The sequence below is a fragment of the Tympanuchus pallidicinctus genome, unplaced genomic scaffold (assembly GCF_026119805.1).
Source record: "Tympanuchus pallidicinctus isolate F22 unplaced genomic scaffold, pur_lepc_1.0 scaffold8, whole genome shotgun sequence".
NCBI lineage: Eukaryota > Metazoa > Chordata > Aves > Galliformes > Phasianidae > Tympanuchus > Tympanuchus pallidicinctus.
In genome coordinates this window covers 43,948,647-43,968,398 of record NW_026294802.1, presented here as the reverse complement: position 1 = coordinate 43,968,398, position 19,752 = coordinate 43,948,647, and the positions used below count along the sequence as shown (strand labels likewise).

Genomic DNA, 19,752 nt, shown 5'->3' with positions numbered 1-19,752 from the left:
AGATATATATATCTGTGTCTATATTGTCACAAGTACACTAGTGTCTGTTAGCTGAGTGATGCAGAACTCTAACTTCTCAAGAAAAAGCACCACATGGAACTCTCTTCCAGGGCATTCCAATTTGAAGGAGCAGGAAGCACTAGTCTCAGATTGAGCAAGGATTTTGTGATCTGAAGAGACAAGGGTTACCTGAAGTGGTGTATTATAAACAGGATTCTTAAGGTTCAGCTCAGGAATCAATCAGAATCAATTTTCATTGATTTGCTATACAACTACAAACAGGCAGATCGGAGACAAAGTACAGAAATACAATTAGGAATTATTTACAAACATTGCTATAGTCAAGAATTTCTTAATGGTAAGCATTTAGGCTGAGCTGTCTAGACTACCTCTAACATCAGTGTCTAGTCAGAACAAAATACGCTTGAGAAGTAATTATCACTGCAGTGTGTCATTGGAGGTGGTTTTGTCTTAGCTACACTTTGGTTTTCGGATCCTACCACACCACAATAATGTGAATTCATTTTCAGTCTAAGAACAGAGGCAAAAAGTTCATCTTAAGACTTAGCTGCAATAAGAAGCAGTAAAAATCAGCCTTTCCTACAGAAAAGTAAGGAAAAGTGCTCTTTCCCCTAAAGAGTAATGTTGATGTTCCCTCAGTTGAGCAGGTTGTTTCTGGCTGCGGTCTGGAGGGTATTAAAGGAAAAGCAGATATCTGAATAGATCGATGCTTCTGTTTCACAGTTAAAGTAAGTAAATAAATGCTGCACAAGGGCTGCCTTCCCACCTCTGCTTATGGAGCCATAGCACTGCACAGAATAGGAATATATCTAGTAGATGTGTGCTCTACACATCTGTAGATTTTTAATACTAAAGGAGCCAGACAGTGTTTGTCCTCTTGAGAGCCCATCAGAAACCTTGTTTCAATATAGCAGATATGACTCTTGTGCCATATTTATACTCTGTAAATCCTTCTCTGAAAATCACGAAACAAAAAACACATTCAGATGGAAAATATTTTTTATTTATCAACTTCTTGTTCCACACCCTCACTCCCATCCCATCTTTTTGATCTCACGTGAGCAATTCTACATGGTTTCAGGATTTGTTATTAATAAACTTTTAATTGACTTTATTTCCTTTTTACACAATAGGAAGTGAGGATGTTTGACAGGAGTGTTCCTTGAAACAAAGGCCAAATGTTTGATAATCAGTACAAAGTGTAATATTATTCTCAAATGTGATGTATAAATACTGATATAATGGAAAAAAATACTTCGGTTATTTCCACCTGTTTTCTTCTAGGTTGGACTTTCACATAACAGTTTTAAGTAACTTTCAAACTGAAGACTTCTTCTGATAAATAGAAGTTATTTCCAAGTGAAAGGCAAATGTAAACACAGAAATCAGTTATTAGATATACGTAAGGAATATGGTCTGTCACAATGAGGTCATCAGAATGGCATCAGAAAACAAAGAAGGATATTGTAAAAAGATGAGAAAAATTCCTTTCTTCATTTCCCAAAATCTTTTTCTTATGGTTAAAAAAGGAAAGCTGCAAATAAGAACTTCTGAAATTCTTGTTCTATAGGTACTGTGAAATTATTCATTTAAAGCACATTATGTATAAAATATTAATTTAGAAGGAAAACGTGAACCTGATTCTCTAACTACATGACCTAAGATGTGCTTTGTTTTGAAATACTGTGAAATGAGGAATCATAATTCAGCTTCTTTTGGACATTAAAGTAGGTCTAACTTGCTAAATTCTTCACCCATGAGAAAAATCCCATAGAATTAGGAGAATTTATTAAGATGTGAGATGCCAGTTTGCAAGTTATACCAAAGTACAACTGGATATTGATAAGCCTCTGAGGACGTTGAAGATGTGCTGCTGTTAAATTCAATGCAAGGAATGCATACTCTTCATTCTAGGGGAGAAACAGAAAGATATTTATTTCTTTGCACTGAGAAAGAGTGCATTACATTCTTATATAGTTGGAATTAGCAACAAATGTAACAATTTATCTATAGCCTGAGGCCTTGACTACCCAAACCACACAGCCATTTTGAACAAATGCACAAAAATGAGATACTTTGTTCTTAGTGTTATCATCTAGCAAAGCAAAGACTACCCCAAAGATGGCAGCAGCTTTTCAACATGACTTGTCTAACTTGGAAAGGCTGCCTATTTTAAATTTCTTTGAACAATGACTTTTCAGAATACCTCTATTCTTTCTTGTGTTCTAGGTTGCTCCCACTGTTCCAGGCTGCCTCCAAAAGGACATCCTTAAAGAAAGAGCTTTTTGAGAAGCTCAGAATCTTACCAAATCATACATCCATTGACTCCATTAATCATTGACTCCTTTACAACCTAGGAAAAAGTGTTTTGGAATGGATGTGGGAAAGAAAAGAAAGACTGGAACAGCTGAGCAGACACATCCAAAGAGTGAGAAAACAGGATATTGCGATTCCCCTATAAATGCCAGGGGAAAGTCAGAAGACAGGTGCTAGTAATGTGGAAGCCATGCTCAGTAAATCTGATTGTTCCAGGGCTCTTGAATGCTGAATGGCAGTTGTATCACATTTTGTTTTTTTGTCTCTCTAGCAGCTACCTCTCAGGCCAGACTGCTGAGAGCAAGAACCGTGGAGTAAGAGGTGCCAACAGTGGGGACAAGGAAAGAGAAGAGATAGGAACCGGACATTCCCAGCCAGCAAATAAAAACATCACTCTTATATTGTTTCTGTTCCTTAGAGACAGTAATGATGTTTTGAGAATTAACAACTTTGTCAACTCCTAAAATTTTTTAACAGTGTATTTAAGAGAATGGCTGAATACCTGTGTGTCATGGCCTTCGCAGGGTTTTCATTACCATATGTCTGTCCACGAAAACCTGAAGGAACAAATTAAAACGTAAAGTGTCATTTTGTTTTCATTACAATTCATACTTTTTTTTTTTCACATTAACTGACTCGAGTTATTTTTTCATTTGGAATAGATATATTTCTTCTTAAATAGATGAGATAATGTTTTAGAATATTTTGCTTCTAATGCAATCCAGAGAAGAGGGCAAAGGAATAATAAAACTGAGAAGGGAAACAACTTTTTCCTTTGGATTTTGCCTTTGAGAAATAAAATGCATGTCAATAACATCACTGTTCTTTGGGGCACACTGACACTGCATGCAATCTTTAATAAAATGTAATGATGTAAGTTTCTATTTCACAAAGATGTATACAGTAGATATTTTTACTATACTTTTATAAGATTGTTTCTCCATCATTTGACACTTACTAGAATTTAATTGCCACAAATTATGGACAAATTCTACATTTCATACTCCTTTCTTTCTCTTAACATATTAGGTTAAAGGACAAATAGCATCCCAGTGTAAGAACTATCACCCTAGATCTTTAAGTAACTTTCATTATCTCTTGATTTTGGAAAGTTCATACTTGAGAAGATGTCTTAATTGCAGAAAATAAGCACTTGAGAATTCAAAATTCTGAGTAGTAATGCTGTTACATTCAAAATCTAACACATGACAAAACAGGCAGTTGATGACTCCTGATGAGACATTAAGAGCACAAGGATTACATCAATGAGTTGGACCCATGCGGTTCAGAGTCCCACCACTGGGAAACAGTTTGCACCAGCTATCTCCGAGGGAAGTTTCAGCAATCTCCTCCTAGCAAGACAGCAAAGGTGGAATCATTCACTTGCTAATGTGGACAGCATTACCCCAAAATATGAAGTTTGGCAACAGCCATGAATCGTATCCTACTTATGCTTCATGCAACAAATGTAGCATTCACATATTAAAGCTTGGAAAGTCCTGGAAACGCACAGCTTATCTTTTTTATTTATTTATTTTTATTCTGAATCTTCAGAAATTATTGATCAGAACAGAAATTATGATAACAAATTCCACATTTTAATCAAACATGTCCAGAAAATTCTTTACTCAGTTTTCAGTATTCCACCATTTTAATTTAATACATAGATCCATTCTCTCTTATTAGAAGGAAGAGAGGAATTCCCTGACTGTCATCCCTGGAACCTATTGTTATTGTTTTCATATCCTTCGCATTTGTTAAATGGAAACTGTGCATAAGAAAAATGTATCCAGATTGAATGAATCACAACATTCAGAAATTAACTGATTCACCTTGAGTGGACTTGTCACGAGTTTTTAAGTGCAGAAGAAAACTGAAGAAGCATTATGTCAGTGCTTGCACAGAGAACTGCAGTTGGATTGCAAATTCAATTGTCAAGTGTCAGGCTTCCAAATCTGAAGCTACAGTTAACTGTACACAGAGCAAATCTTTCACAGGAATTGCTATGTTTATAATGAACAGGGAGGGGCAGTGTTTCTGTGGGTTTGGGGAAGTTTTTTTTTCTTGAAGAGCTCAGATTGAGCTTTCTCTCAGCTCAACTCCTTTTTAGACTTTTCATTTCTACTAAACCTAACCCTGTGTTCTTCACTGTAAACCCTAGAGGCTTATTTACTTCAAATTCATTACATTTTACAGTGCCATACCATCAGGGGCTGGAGATTTCAGAATATTCTGACTTCATGAGCATATGAGTGTGCTTGAACTCATAATCACAGAATCACAGAATTGTAGGGGTTGGAAGGGACCTCCAGAGATCATCGAGTCCAACCCCCCTGCCAAAGCAGGTTCCCTACACCAGGTTGCACAGGTAGGCATCCAGGCAGGTCTTGAACATCTCCAGAGAAGGAGACTCCACCATCTCCCTGGGCAGCCTGTTCCAGTGCTCCTTCACCTCACTGTAAAGAAGTTCTTGCGCACGTTTGTGCGGAACTTCCTATGCTGCAGCTTATGTCCATAATAACGGACATATAAGGACATGGACATGAGGATAATCACAGAATCACAGTAATTCTTCAGTGGAGGAAACTCCTGCTGTTCCATTTGCAGAGGTGGAGAATTAACAGTAAGGCTATGCTGCAATCACTACAATGACAGAAGTGCGTGCCTACTTGCCAAGGATTGTTTTAAACTAGTTACTTCATCTACCAAGAGCAAGGCAAACGTAGGTGTGGTGTGCAGCAGTTTGGCATAGGCTGGTAAATTCACCCACGGAGAAGAGAAAACAGACAGCCACACAAGTTGCCCTTACAGCAGCTAATTAAAAGCTGGTTTAGATAGGAGTCCATTGTCCATAAATAAAATTGAGCATATCTAGCTCAGATGTAGACATCCGCATTCATTCAGATGAATCCCATCTTCATTTCCCAATGAAAGCATCCTTCACCTGAGATGCTCTCTTCCATTCAATCAAGACCTGTTTTTTCTTTTGTCATCGTAAGTACTTACCACAGTGGATATCACAGATCTGCAGTGGAACTGAATAATCTACATCTGTCCTCCAGCCCTTGTAAAAGAAAGAACAGAATCTTATTCCCCTTTCAGCAGTACTGTTACTAAACAATTCTGTTGACATCAATAATAAAATACTGCTTTATTAGTATACTCGACTGAATACATTTTTATTCTATTTTTTAAAGAAATGTACATGGAGTGCACTGAAGTGTACATTCAGTGGACATACATACACTGAACACTCAATGGACTGAAGTCACTATCATTTTTAATTTTTAAATTTAGGTTTCTAAATGTTAAAATCAAACAGCTTTTTTTATGTTTGGAGAGTTATATTCTGACAGATGTTGTCTTATTTACACAAGAGACAATTTATACATCAACTCAAGAACTGAAGAGACTCAAGATACACCAAGTTGAGAACTTTTAACTCTGGAGAGGAGAAAAACAATCAGCTTCATATTCATTTTCTATTAATGTTGTCTTAATGAAGTTCAGCTACAGAATTAGTGTGTGAAACAGTAATTTGGTTATACTGTGCTTTCAGAAGCACTAATTCTAGCAGACTATGTACTTACTGTGCTATTAGCTATATGTCTAACCTTTTTCAGCTAATGTCAAGGTTTCAAAGATTCATCTATGATTTACTTGGATCTCTTAACTAACTTTTTATTAGAAACAAAGGAACATACAGAAACAGGATTAACAATTTCCTGTTGATATCCATTTATCTGCCACTTACAAAGCAGCAGGATCGCTGACAGCACCTTCTCTGTTAATTAATATCATCTCAACAAGAGGTGGTGGCAGCACTTCAAGCTATAAATAATGCTTTTTGCCAACTTCATTTGCACAGCAATCAGATCTGGCTAGGAGGAGGAAGCTGGGAGGGTGCCTGCTGGTTTCCTTCTTTTACTTTTTTTTCTTTTTTATGTCTTGTTTATTTTGTACACAGTACTTGGCAAAATCAATACACACAATACACATACCTGAATGCAAATTGTTGACCCGCACACTTCCCGTGACATCGTGATTGACACAGAATCTCCCTTATGGATGGATGGATGGAAGGAAGGAAGGAAGGAAGGAAGGAAGGAAGGAAGGAAGGAAGGAAGGAAGGAAGGAAGGAAGGAAGGAAGGAAGGAAGGAAGGAAGGAAGGAAAAGAAAAAAAAAAAACTGTTATTTTCCATATCCTGAAACAATTAAAAAAAAATGTCTTCTTTCCATCTCTTTTCTTCCTTTGCCAGTAACACTGCACATTTTACTGTGTTGGAAATTTAATATATAAAGTAAAAAATATAAAAGTACACATTCATCATGGAAGGTTACACATTTTCAGAGATATCCCTGGTTCTCAATGTCCATAAGCAGCTAGGGTAGTTTTGTCAAGCACGATTTGGACAGGATAGGAAGAAGGCCAATGCTCCTTTACTTTGTGAAGTACTGTGAGGGAGGACATCCTCCCACCAAGGCTGCTGACATCATGTTAGCACCAAGCATCTTCACTTCTTTTCCCTGGTGTACGTGTGTTGAAGGAATGACCCCTTATTTGCAGCTATTGTGGGTTTCCCATTATATTGTATGCCAAGAACAAGCTCAGCCTTAGGGTAAAATTGTCCTAAATGATTGTTCTGACACTTAACATTTGATTGTTTATAGTTTGTGCTCAAAATAATTTTAGTTAGTCCACTAATAGCTTTGCATCCCACACTGTTTTCTTTAGTGTGGCAAACTCCTAAAATAATTTCGGGTAAATTAGGTGAATGTGTTCTTACTCAAGCACAACCAAACTGGGATTACTAGAAAGAACATCAGTTTCTGGGAACACAGAGCTAAGTCATTATGAAAATTTTGTGTATATTGCTCACAGTGGTGAGACGGGAACTGCGTGTAACTTATGTGGGCTCCCACTGTGTCACAGTACACAAAGGAAATCTCAGCCTTGCACCAGAAGGAAGAAAAAAAGCATTTCTAAATGTCCCGGTGCCCTTCATGATAGATACTGTACAACACCTGGCTCTGCCTTATCAGTGTTGTACCATTAGCCTTCTCACTTTGCAATTCACACATTATTTAAAACCAAAAGTCTAAATTCCACAGATTTTATTTGAAATAAGACAGTTGAAGGGAAATTACACTGATAAGTGTTCACTACACATATCGTTTGTCAACTGCTGCTACATTGATCTCCATCTCTGTCAGTAATACAGCATTTCTCTGGATATCTTGCTCCATAAGGACAGACTTCTCTCACTCTTCTCAGTGACATCCAACGGTAGGACAAGAAGCAATGGGTGCAAGCTGGAACATAGGAGGCTCCACATAACTAAGAGAAAAATCTTCACAGTGAAGGTAATAGAACACTGGAAGAGGCTGCCCAAAGAGGTTGTAGAGTCTTCTTCTCTGGAGACATTCAAAACCCTCCTGGATATTTTCCTTGTGACCTAATTGGATGCTCCTGTTCCAGCAGGAGGATTGGACTAGAGGATCTTTTGAGGTCCCTTCCAATCCCTTACATTCTGTGATTCTGTCAGTCTGTGACATTTGATAGACATATACCTTCATTTCTCAGGTCTCTTGGAGGAGACATCATGTTTCACTTAAACTCAGCTTCAACTTGTGTAACAAAACCCTAAGTGGGAAAACTCAGCTTGGAACAAATGCTCTGCTACACTCAGAACAAGGGATGTAATGAAAAATCTAAACTGATTCATTAGAAAATAAGTTCAGCTTTCAGGGTCCATCCCTTTGAGTTTAAGAAGTCAATTGCTTGCTTAAGAAGTTGCCTTCTTGTCAACAACCCCTGCTATGTTCATGCTGCATACTGAAAAGTTCAAGGACTGAAAAAGCAGTCCCTCCCACAATCTTTTTCCTCTCTCCTTTTTGCTTTAAGAAGCAGTTGTGCAGTCAGAAGTTGTTGCGCAGTCCCAGTCAGCTGTCTGAAAAAGTTGTCTGAAAACTTTCCTTTTTTTGTGAGCTGAAGTGGGTTTGTTTTGGCAGCCATGAGATTTAGAGTAGCTCAAGACCTTTTTGGAACTGTGCCTCTAGTCTTAAATTTAATGATGTGAGACCTGTGAGGTCAGCTACATTGGTGAACCATATACAAAAAGCTAACAGTTACATTTGCTATATTCATAATACAAATACTGTACCACAAAAATGATGTTAAAAGAATACTAAGGTTCCGCTCAATAGTAATTACTTTCTTTGACATGACTCATTTGACCTCAGCCTCCTTATTAATATCTTCCATCAGCGTGAGATCAGAATTAGAACTTCATGCTTTAAAAATGTTCCAGTAATTGTTCCAATAAGTACTTGTGTGTGCTTATTAACACTTTCAAGTTGCATAGCAATAAATGAAATAATAAACAAATGCAGTTAAATTTGGTGAAAGTATTACAGAATTTGAAGAAATAATGTATACAAACCACAGAGACTGAATGGCGCATCCCAACAGATTCACATGAGGCCAGCTGTGTCCTGTTACACACCAGCACTGAGAAGTGTGCTTTGGTTTGAGATGTGAAGAAAACTTGTATTCGATCTGCAACTGCAGCTGTTCTCATCTTCCAAGCTGACAATAGGGGAAAATAATTACTTTTTCATACTGATCAACACTATTGGGAAGTTTATATACAGAAGTAGCAAACTGTAGAATCTCTTTGCTATAATTTACAGGCTACAATGATGTGAATACATTAGTGAAGAGAGAACTTGCTTACTGGAGAAAGCAATGCACAATTTAATATTATGTAATTCTAAAAATATATATTTACCTGGAAATTCTCCATGAGCAAATGGACACTTAACCCAAGAGCCTTGCTTGGTTGTAAACTGAAATCAGAGAAATCAGTTAGGAAAACTGATTTTTTTATTTCAGTCTGTGGGTACAGATTCAAGTATACATAATCACTGCATTCCAGAAAAGGAAGATGAATTCACAGCTTTTCTGCTCTATCCTATCTTCAAGCATTTGATTTAAATTAGATCCCCACATGCTCAATTTTACAGAAACATGTAGTTCCGCTGACTTAAAAGTAGTCTACAATGAAATAATAATGTTATTATTGCCAATATTTCATCTACAATGAAATAATAATGTTATTATTGCCAATATTAATGCTAACATTAATTTGCATGGCATTTTTTCCTCACCAATAATTAACAGCGCTCCAGTAAATGCAGCATTTCAATCACTTTTATTATCATATATTTAATATGGAAAATTTTCCACATTAATTTTAATGTATACTTCAGAGTTTGAGTGTATGACCTAAAACATTTTCACTGCTTTTCTTAAGTAGAAAAATCTGGGCATGATCTGACATTTGTCAGATCATTCCTACTGCACTTCCAAAGAACCTCATTTTAATTTAATCTTTCACATTTCCTTCATTTCTACTTCCTATTCATCAGATCTATGAAAAAAAAAAATTAATCCTGAACAATAATACCAATTCAGAAAGAGGACAGGAAAGAGGTTTTTTACAAGAAACTAGTTTACCTTCATGCAAAGTCTTGGGTGAGTGTCCACACGAGAATACTTAACCTGCTTGAAAAGAGAGTACTCAGCATTAGCTGGTTCCAATGAGTAGTTTCAGAAAATTAGTTACCCCACATGTTCTTGGTTTGATAACAGAAAAAGGAACTGGTTTACTTATTGGCATGAAATATTAAAAATAGAAACAACTGCTATTTTGGATTCCTGAATAATTTTCTTATATTTATCCATAACATGTAGCATTTTTATAGTCTGTCTAACCCATTAGAGTTTAATTGATTTTGTCATGATTTGGGTACAAAATTCTGATTACACAGTACTTTTCTTCCAGTCCCTTATTCATCAGCAGTGTTGCAGAATGTTTAAATATTCACTCCAAGGTTGGTTCAACACTTTTGCTTTAAAATAATTCTCAGTTTTCAGTATTCCTATTCAAGAAAATACTTAAACATAGAATGAACTTCAGAAACCCACTTAAGTCATCTACAAAATTTTTCTTTCTTGATTAACAACAGTTCACCTTCCCATGGAGATAAAAAGCCTCATCTCATCTAAACAACTGCTACCCATGTAAGTGTTCTTACTAAGACAAAGAGCATTGCTCAAGCTGCTGAGCACAGTGGCTCCAATACAGAAAACACACTATCATGACCAAAGTAACACCTCATTATTGTACCTTTTTTGATAACCACACAGTGAATATCCTTAAGCACAGTAGGATTGCAGTAGGATTACAGAAAATAGTGCCATGGGAGCTATCTGTTCAGAAATGGAGACATCATAGTCTTTGACAAAGAAAGACACAGCCTGATTAAAGAGAAGAGTTGCATAGCATCTGGGCCTAAGTCAAGACATGTACATAGTATTACAGTGTGTGGCACTGTGTGTGCTTACTGGCAAAGCTGGCATTATCTGAGTAATCTCTGCAGTACACTATAAAGATGTTCTTCAAGAAATGGTCAAAATTCAACACCTTTCACAATTAAATTTGAAAAAGAAGAAAAAAAAAAAACCATCCTGTCCATGAATTCAGCCATTGAAAGCAATGAGTAAGAAATCAACAAGAAAACACTCATTGTCTGTAATAAAACAACTCTGGACGATGTTTTGGGTAATAGACATGACCATTACTAGACAAATCTCATTTTAGGATTTCTTTTTTTTCCCCTTTGTTTTTTTTCTTTCCTGCAAGAAATGAGTTGTTCTTGTTGTCAGCAGATGATGAATCCCACCAGGCCCATTCACATGTGTAAAATTAAGCTTATGTGTTTTTCCAAGATCAAATCTTTGTTGAGGCACATAACATGGTGAATCTGAACAATCACTGAACACTTGGCCCAGAGTTCCTAAACAAAAAGAAACATTCTAATCCTTTTCCCCCTTGCCATCATGTAATCAGAATAAGTCTCATAATGTTTCAAAAACAAAGAATCTGTTTATGATTTTATCTACCTTTTGAGATGTTACAGGGATTTTACTGTCTTCTCTCCACAATAAAGTCTGAAATTTACTTTTCAAAATGCAAGCTCAAACTCTATGCAATTTCATACATCCAATGCATTCAGTCACGTGATACTGCAGGCTGAAGTATGTAGCAGTTCAAAATACATGCATTAAAAATCCTTTTCAGATTAGGAATATAAATGCTGAAAGAACTGAGAAACACAGTATTTCAACACCCACAACTTCAAGGCAACTTGAATCCAGCTTGAGGAAGGCACTTCAAAGAGAACATAATGGAGTATCAAACTACCATCAAGGTATTTTTACATCTCCAATAAGATCTGAAGAGATTTAGATTTATCTGAATTCCATTTTAGATATCTAAAGTTAAAAATCCAGGTTATGATGTTATGATATCCAGTCATAATCGACTTGTCATAATGCGAAACATCAGAGATACAGCCCTCCAAACTTTCTTAAATATCTACTGTCAGATGAAAAGAATTGTCCTCTGAATGTGTCTGCTTTATTTCCTTACTTTAAAGGGCATCTGAGATGAACAGTTTTAACTTGAACACATAATTTTTAGACAGCTAAGTCTGAGCAGATGAATCATGCCTTTACTATAAATGAAAAGCAGAATCTATTGACCCCAAAGAATTCAGTAAACATTACTAGCTTCACAGTCATGTCCGTCTTTTTATTTCTTAATAGTGAGTCAACCAATATTGAACTTTCTGAATAAATTATGTGGTTAGTGCACAAGAACAGACTGTGGTTATGAACAGTTCAAAGAATCACAGAAGAAAAGAGGAATTTGCAACTGTTCTTATTCCAAAATCTAGCTTCACTTTTTGTATTGCTCTGGTCATGGCCAATCTCAGTAGTTGAATGAGGAGCCCAATAGTTCTTACCTTCTCAGGAAAACGTTTGGAAGAATCTTGTATATCTTCACAGTGGTCATTAGACTTCATTAATCTGCACAGGTTAACAAGGACAAGCACGGGGCAGGCTGGTTCCCAAGCTAGGGTTTGTGTCACTGGATTATAAACAATATTATCCCATAATGCCGTTGTATCTGTGCACCAAAAAAGTGGAAATATTATTCAATATGCCAAAAAAAATGTAATCAGGGAAAGACACTTTAATATTAAGACCTGAAAATAAGTTATTTCATCTACCACAATATAACAAGTTAGTATAATGATTTCCTTGCAGTTTTGCAACGCACGGTTTTCATCACAGATGAATTTCAAATTCTGACAAAAAACACTCAGATAAAGAGTAATCAAAAAATACTTGCCATTTTCAAAGGGACAAAGTTGTAACCTCCTGGCATCTGGTATTGCCAGCCAACCCTAAAACCCAAAAATTAGCGATTAACTAGAGATCTTCAGATACGACAGTTTTTAACACTTCAGAAAGGATGTGAAAGACCAACCTTCCCACTAAAGGCACATATATTATGTCTGTTATGGTATTTGGGGAAGTATTTTTTTAAAAGGCTTTTTTGCACTGGATATCTATTCAACACTATTGGGACTGGAGGTGATGAACCAGCCTAGCTGGAAGCTGATGACATGCTGCTGATGACCTGATGATGAGACCCCTTCCAGCCCTACATGCCTACTATTTCTGAGTTGTATATTTGAACCATATTTCATTTAAAAAGACTTCTAACTTGATATTCATTGTTTCTTACAGTGTCATTATATTCTAGGGATAACACAAGACATTTAAGAATCATAATGCCAGATCTCTGAACTTTGTTATGGCTAAGGATGCAGCCTTGAAGTCTGAGGACTAACATTAAACTCAATCTGGCAGGAATCTATGCATGACTGTTAGTATAACCTAACTGTTTAGACTAATGTGCAAATATTTTTATTGCTCACAGCTCTCATTTGTTTGCTCAGCAATCATATTGTTTCTCTGTATATATACTAAGTGGAATATTTTCCAGTGACTAATCAGTTCATTCAAAAATAAGCAATTACATTTGGTGCACTGAGTAACTTTACAGGCTTCACTAACTGCATTAACTAGATTATCAATGACTAAAGAGTTTGGACATTTAATTAAAAGGTAAGCATTTATATATGGATATCTACATTTATTATGTTAATCCACAAGTAAAATACTACTCCAATATTCAGTGAAAAATTAGTATTATTGTATTTTATCAAGCTTATTTTAAATTAGTTTGGTGACTTTTTACTTCTTGCTTATCAAATTATCAGTGAAGAGCCTAGATACTGTGATTACAGGAATGGAGAATATCATCCTTCATGTCTGTGTCAAAAATGGCTTTATCTTAAAAAATGTGTTCATATAAAAAACCATTCTAATTAGTATTTAATAAAAAAACATAGTTTCTCTTTACATATATTTTAACAGGCTAAAGAAAACATCTTCTTTAAATCTCCTTTTTAAGACAGCCTTTCTACTCCCCAACCATTCTAGATTTTTTATGTACATCTTTCATTTTGTTAATGTTTATTAAATAAGGATGCAATAATTGCCTACATTATTTCATAGAAAGTCTTACCTATACTTTCCTGCTCGCTTGTGATAATCTTGCCACCTAAATCTTTTTTCACATTTACATCATGTAAGCACGTTCCTTTAATCAATCATTCTGTGATGAAATATTACACTCTGATATTTTTTCTTCAGTGTTTTTTCCAAACAAGGACTCACATTTTACAATAAGAAGTGCTTTTATTAGAGCAAATGCATGAACTTGTACTTCACACCAGTGCACTTTTATCCCCATTTAGTTATTTCCTATATGAAAAACTCTATTCTCTTCCGATTATTCAGATTCTCTTCTATTTTGATCATACCATTCAACTGTATTACTAGCAAATCTCATTAACACGTTCCTTCCTTTTGTGCCCTTGTGGCTGATGAAAACATTTATATAAGACCTGACAGTGATCCTTAAATTACCTTCCTATTATCTCTGCACCATTCAATAGAAGCAGCTGAATTAGTTCTCTAAGGAAGTATTATCTACCCCAGCTTCCTCAAATCATCTCTTAGCTGTGAATGTGAAACTACCTCAAATGCTATGCTGAAATTCAAATTAAACATGCTGTATTTTCATTACTTATAAAAACTCAGTTAAATTAACCTTGTATACATTAATTTCCTTTTATCTCCAGCTTTAATTAGTGTTTTCTGAAAAATCTCTTCAACTATTTCATAACGTCAAACATGCTTTAGTCAAAAACATAGCAGTAGAGCCTTTTCCTACACATCTTCCCACCTTTTTTAGCACATACCCATATAAAATTTATTTAATCAGAAGCATATATAAAATCCAAACTGTTACCTCAATGCAAAGACAAGGAAGTAGCTGAGAGTACTTCAGAGAAACTGATTGTAAAGAATCCTTCCCTCTTATCTGAAATGAAAAAGATGATCACTGATCTGGGCCAATTTAATAAAGTTAACAAAGACACAGAAGACCATTTCATGTAAGTATGATCTCAATTAGCATTTCTCCCCCAGACACCTCAAGAAAGCAATGCTTTAAGCCTTAACTCACCACAGCAAATTGTCCCACATCTTCACAGGTAAACCATTTGTGACACAAACGAATGTAATAATCTTGATCTCGAAGAAAGTTGGATACATTCACTGATATGATTTTTCTTGTTCTGTCTACATTATAGTCTAACTTTCCAGCTGAAAAATAAAACTCAAACATTAAATTATTGTATCTAGTTCTTTATTAGTTTGTATATTTCTGACTTCATTGCCGCTTTATAAAAATACAGAATGTATTTAAAAACTGTGTAGAGATAAATTAACATTTCCTACCTAGAATATTTGAAATCATTCTTTTATATCCTGATATTCCTATATGTGATCTTATTTTATGACATATAATATTTTTCAAAAGAATGAATTTCAACATTACTAATTTTTAATTAACATTGTCAATAATGAGAGGCCGAGACACCTACAGATTGAACCTCAACTTCATTACTTGAAATCTTACGTAGTTCATGTACAAATACCTGAAATATACACACTAATGCTACTTCAAAAGCTGATTATCCTAAGGTTGAAATCTCATTTCTTTAAGAATATGTGCAACTATGTTGGACAAATGCAATATGTGGGGACTTTTTCTTTATTATTCTTATTCACAGGTATCTCAAGATCAGGACAGCAATTCGGCCAATTCGCTTTAATCTACTTGTGAGATCTGTTTATAGACAAAATATGAAACTTGTAATCTGTAGTTCGTGAAAAAGGCACAAATCTGCTTCAACAAAAAAACTTAAAAATGTTTAAGTATTGAATAGGTTGTCAACATCTTTATCTACTATCTAGCATTTACACGTCAATATAGAGAAACACTGAATTTTTGCGGCATACCCAAAAGTATAATTTTAAATAGCAGTTGTAAATATTTTTTCTGCTTATTCAGCTATGAAAACATATCACTGTAGAAGTCACAAGAAATACCCCACAACTTCAAGTTATACAGAAAATTAGCTCACCCAAACAAGCTGGAATGTGCTTTCCCACATCACTGTTTCTGCAGTCTGCAAAATATAGACCAGAATTTTCTTCAGTATTGTGTTATTTATATAGGCGTGTAGCCTATCAGACTTCCAAATTATCCAGTAGTTTCCCAACAGTAAAACAATCTCATTCATCTCCTTTAAAGGTAGATTTTGATCCTCTTCTAGATAGTGAAGGAAGTGAAGGAAGGTACCACACACACTGACTGTGTCTTAACTTGCATTAGGGAACTATCTCACCAGTGTGGGGTTTCTACTGTTAAACCTCTTCAGCAATTTAAGGTGGCAAACTAGGATACAACAGTGCATTTCTTTACCCAGTAGTTAATAATAATATAGATAATAACAAATCAAGTTATCCTTTCTTTGAAACTCACTCCAGCTGTTTACTAGACGCATTCCTCTGCTAAAAACAACTGTATTTTTTCAATTCTGGTTTTCCTCTAGACTTGCAAAGAATTACCTTCATTTAGTTCCCAGGAAGCCTGCCAGAACTAGAGGCCAACAAACACCTTCAGAACTAATATCTAATACTTGTATCTTCACAATCTAAATCTTGATTTTAAAATATTTTGCTTAAATGTACATTAGAGCAGTATTTTGCTTTAATTGCCCTCACACTGTGATTTTCCATAGGAAAACATTTTCCTTTGTTTTCATTTCACTTTGTTTAAAACTAGGCTTTTTAAAGCCTTAATTTTTTCCCCTTGTCTCCTTCAGTAGTGAATTGGAGTAGAGGCTTTAGCAAGAAAATGAAATGCTTTTTAAATAGAACAAAGCTTTACTTGAGCAGACACAACATGTCTGATACAGTATGCAAGCGATGGTACTGCACCAATGGCCATGGGCAAGGGCAGCAGCCCACAGACTGTGGCGATGGGATGGCAGGGCAAGCACAGGCAATGGGCTGAGTAAGGGGTCTCAGTTCTTTTTTTGCACCACCATTTGCCACACTGAACCACTGGACCACTTGTACTGAATCTACTTCGATATGCATGTAGTAGGCAACTTATGCCCAAAACAAGGACCAGTGGTATCTTATCTCACTCACTTATATAAAAACAGGTGACAGAACAGATAGCTAGTGAAAAGAAGCTATTTCTTTACACTTTCCTATTCAACTTGCCAAAAGGTCTGAAACCACATGGAGCCTAACAGAAGACAGCAATATTTCCATCTCATGCACAGAGATCATGCAGGACTGAGCCTGCTGGCAGAGATCGATCACATTCCAATGATCACAGGAATGCAATCTGGGAGAAACACATAATGTAGTTTTCCAAATATTTTGAAATACAAACTCTGGTATCTGTTGTTGTTCAATCTTGTTTTGTTTTGTTTTTGGCAAGTCAGACATTTGCACGCACCAAATAAATTGCCAAAATGTCGAATAATACTGATTATGTCAGACATAAAATAGCACCATTTAGATCAGTGTACCCCAGAATGTAACTTGCCTTTGCATTCAGATTTTGGTTTTGTTTGGAATTTTTTGCTCTGTTTTGTTTGGCCTTGTTTTTCTCTTTGAAAAGATGTCTTTTGAAAAACATTAGTTTGAAGATGTTTTCCTACCTTCAACATAGTATTCCTGACTCATCTTAACTTCACAGTAATTTGGTACTGTTTTCATGGTCACATAGATGTGTTGTGCCACGTTGACTTCAAAGCAATTGAATTGAACCTGCACCTGTTTAAAAGGTTTATAAAATAAAGTTTGTGTGTGACTTCCAGAATGCATGAAAATCACTATTTATGAGAGTTAAGCAAGCAATATTTTTGTTTAAATTGATTTACATTTGCCAGGAGCATTAAGCATTTTGAGATACTGTAGCATTAAGAATGTAAAGGAATCAGATGCCACTTAGCTAAAGGATTTCAAAAAATGTCATTTCTTCTAATCTAGGAGCTGGCCATCATCTTTACTTCCAGAAAACCAAAGATCCGTGAACTATCAAAGAATAGTAAAAACACAGAACTCACTGAACTGAAAAAAAGGATAAAATGTATTTTGTACTACCAGAAGTCCTGAGTTGTAAGCATTTTACAAGCACAAACAATTGCAGAATAGGAAAATATATCTGTTAAAACATTTAGCATCAACTTTGTCAAATTTATTCACTGCAGTAAGGTTCTGGGAAAGTATTTTAGGAGGCAAAAGTTGAGATCCAATTACAGCAGGTCATTCTCTCACTGTAGGGAGTAACTGTAGCAATAACTACTGTATTCCATATAGATTTCCAAATGTATATAACTCCTATTTGACACAAATGCCTTTGAAGGGTAAAAGATTACTCACAGAACTGAAAGTATGAAAATCTAAATACATCTATATTTCTAAGTGCATTTGTTGAGTCACAGCTATAAAATTCACCTTTGTCTGAAAGCCAATAATTGTTGATTGCCAGCCCTGCACTGCCTGCAGGGACTTTTGATCATCAACTGATGATACTGAGTGTAGATTGCAATTGCACTTCGGGAGTAGAAATTGCTTTCACACATGCAATCAATATAACAGAGCACATGAAGTAACATGTTTTGTATGGGATTAATAACAGTTATTCACCACTAGCTGAAAGCAAAAATTCCTCTTTTAAACAGTAGGTCAAGGATTGCTTTTTTGTTTTTTTTCCTGCTGCAGATTTTAATAACAAATTCTTCTGGGTATAGTTTAGTACAGAATCATACTCTGCCACTGCAATTATTATTATGAGTTTAGAACAGATGTGTACAAGTGTTTAGGCACTTGGCTTTCTTCTAGAAACTTGGCTTTCTTCTATTGACATGGCTGGATCTAAATAAATATGAGTGGAACGTGAGAAAATGCACTTAATGGTCCCTGTGACATTGTGCTTCCTAGCAATTGGAGTAACAAAAGCTTCCCCACAATTTGGTGGGTACAATAAGAAAGAAAACAAGATCAATTTGAAAAGTAGAATTTATAGAGGCATCTTCTCTTGATAAAAGTTAAATGGAAGAAGTCTAAAAATGGTGGAGAATCACATACAGAACACTTTTGTTACGAAGCTTCATTTGACACTACTGAACCATATATTTCATTGCTGTTTTCCACAGAATCATTAAGGCAGTAAAGAGAAATACAAAAACTATGTTTTTCCAAAGGTTTATAAACATTTAAATGAAAAACAACCCCATAAAAATGAATCTACCTTCTTTCCATTAAGTGTCTTGCTTTTCTTCCTGGCAAATCTCACATTTGTGCACTGAGATTGCTGTGTGTCCAGTGAAAAAGAACATATTTCCAGCCCACGAATGTTTTCTGAAATAAGTTAGGAATACATTTCAAAAATATGATTTTTATCATATTCTAATCTTTCCAAGTGAAAAGTACGAGTATTTTATCTCTGTAAAAAAAGGGGGACAGCATGTAATAACACGCACATGGAGTAGGAAGCCTCCACGGATTTAATACAGACTGCTATGAATTAAGGCTTTAATTATGCAAACTGTCATGCAAATGATTAAGTACAAATCACACAATGAGTGAAGCACACCAGGAAATATCTAAACAATAACACACTAAGTACATGAGTGGCAGGGTGTTGGTAAAAATAAACTATGCCCCAAAAAATTGAGTGCTTTCATTTTATTTTGGCTTAAAATTGGAACTTCAGAACAAAATACAGTTTCTTCTGTTGGTGCAGTCACTCATGCCCATGTTGACAGGGCAAATGGTATCTGTGTCCTTATGTGTGCGTGTAAATACTCACATGTGAGAGAGCAAGAAAGAAAGAGCAGCAGTACTATAGGGGCACTGGCAGAGGAAACTGTAATATGTTGGATGTAAGAAATTAAGTTCTCATTCCTTTGAGAAATTCCAGGGCTTTATCCTGGTTTGTAGTTAAAAAGTTCAATTAAAAAATCTGATACAACCACATAAAAACAGCATGGACACA

At 35.6% G+C, this 19,752-nt stretch overlaps 1 protein-coding gene across 1 annotated transcript in view; it reads right to left on the bottom strand.

Annotated features, from left to right (window-relative positions):
* Positions 1 to 1,002: 1,002 nt before the first annotated feature.
* The window catches only part of IL17REL (interleukin 17 receptor E like), a 41,922-nt gene continuing 23,172 nt past the window's right edge, over positions 1,003 to 19,752 (bottom strand). Inside the window, exons 4-17 of the mRNA XM_052669217.1 lie at positions 19,006 to 19,115; positions 17,411 to 17,525; positions 15,815 to 15,859; positions 14,851 to 14,990; positions 14,635 to 14,706; positions 12,601 to 12,655; positions 12,212 to 12,375; positions 9,858 to 9,905; positions 9,130 to 9,187; positions 8,782 to 8,927; positions 6,339 to 6,398; positions 5,344 to 5,401; positions 2,840 to 2,894; positions 1,003 to 1,931 (exon numbers count right to left, since the gene is read on the bottom strand). Coding sequence (XP_052525177.1) covers positions 1,904 to 1,931; positions 2,840 to 2,894; positions 5,344 to 5,401; positions 6,339 to 6,398; positions 8,782 to 8,927; positions 9,130 to 9,187; positions 9,858 to 9,905; positions 12,212 to 12,375; positions 12,601 to 12,655; positions 14,635 to 14,706; positions 14,851 to 14,990; positions 15,815 to 15,859; positions 17,411 to 17,525; positions 19,006 to 19,115 — 1,154 coding nt within the window. The 3' untranslated portion in view covers positions 1,003 to 1,903. The remainder of the gene's footprint in view (positions 1,932 to 2,839; positions 2,895 to 5,343; positions 5,402 to 6,338; positions 6,399 to 8,781; positions 8,928 to 9,129; positions 9,188 to 9,857; positions 9,906 to 12,211; positions 12,376 to 12,600; positions 12,656 to 14,634; positions 14,707 to 14,850; positions 14,991 to 15,814; positions 15,860 to 17,410; positions 17,526 to 19,005; positions 19,116 to 19,752) is intronic.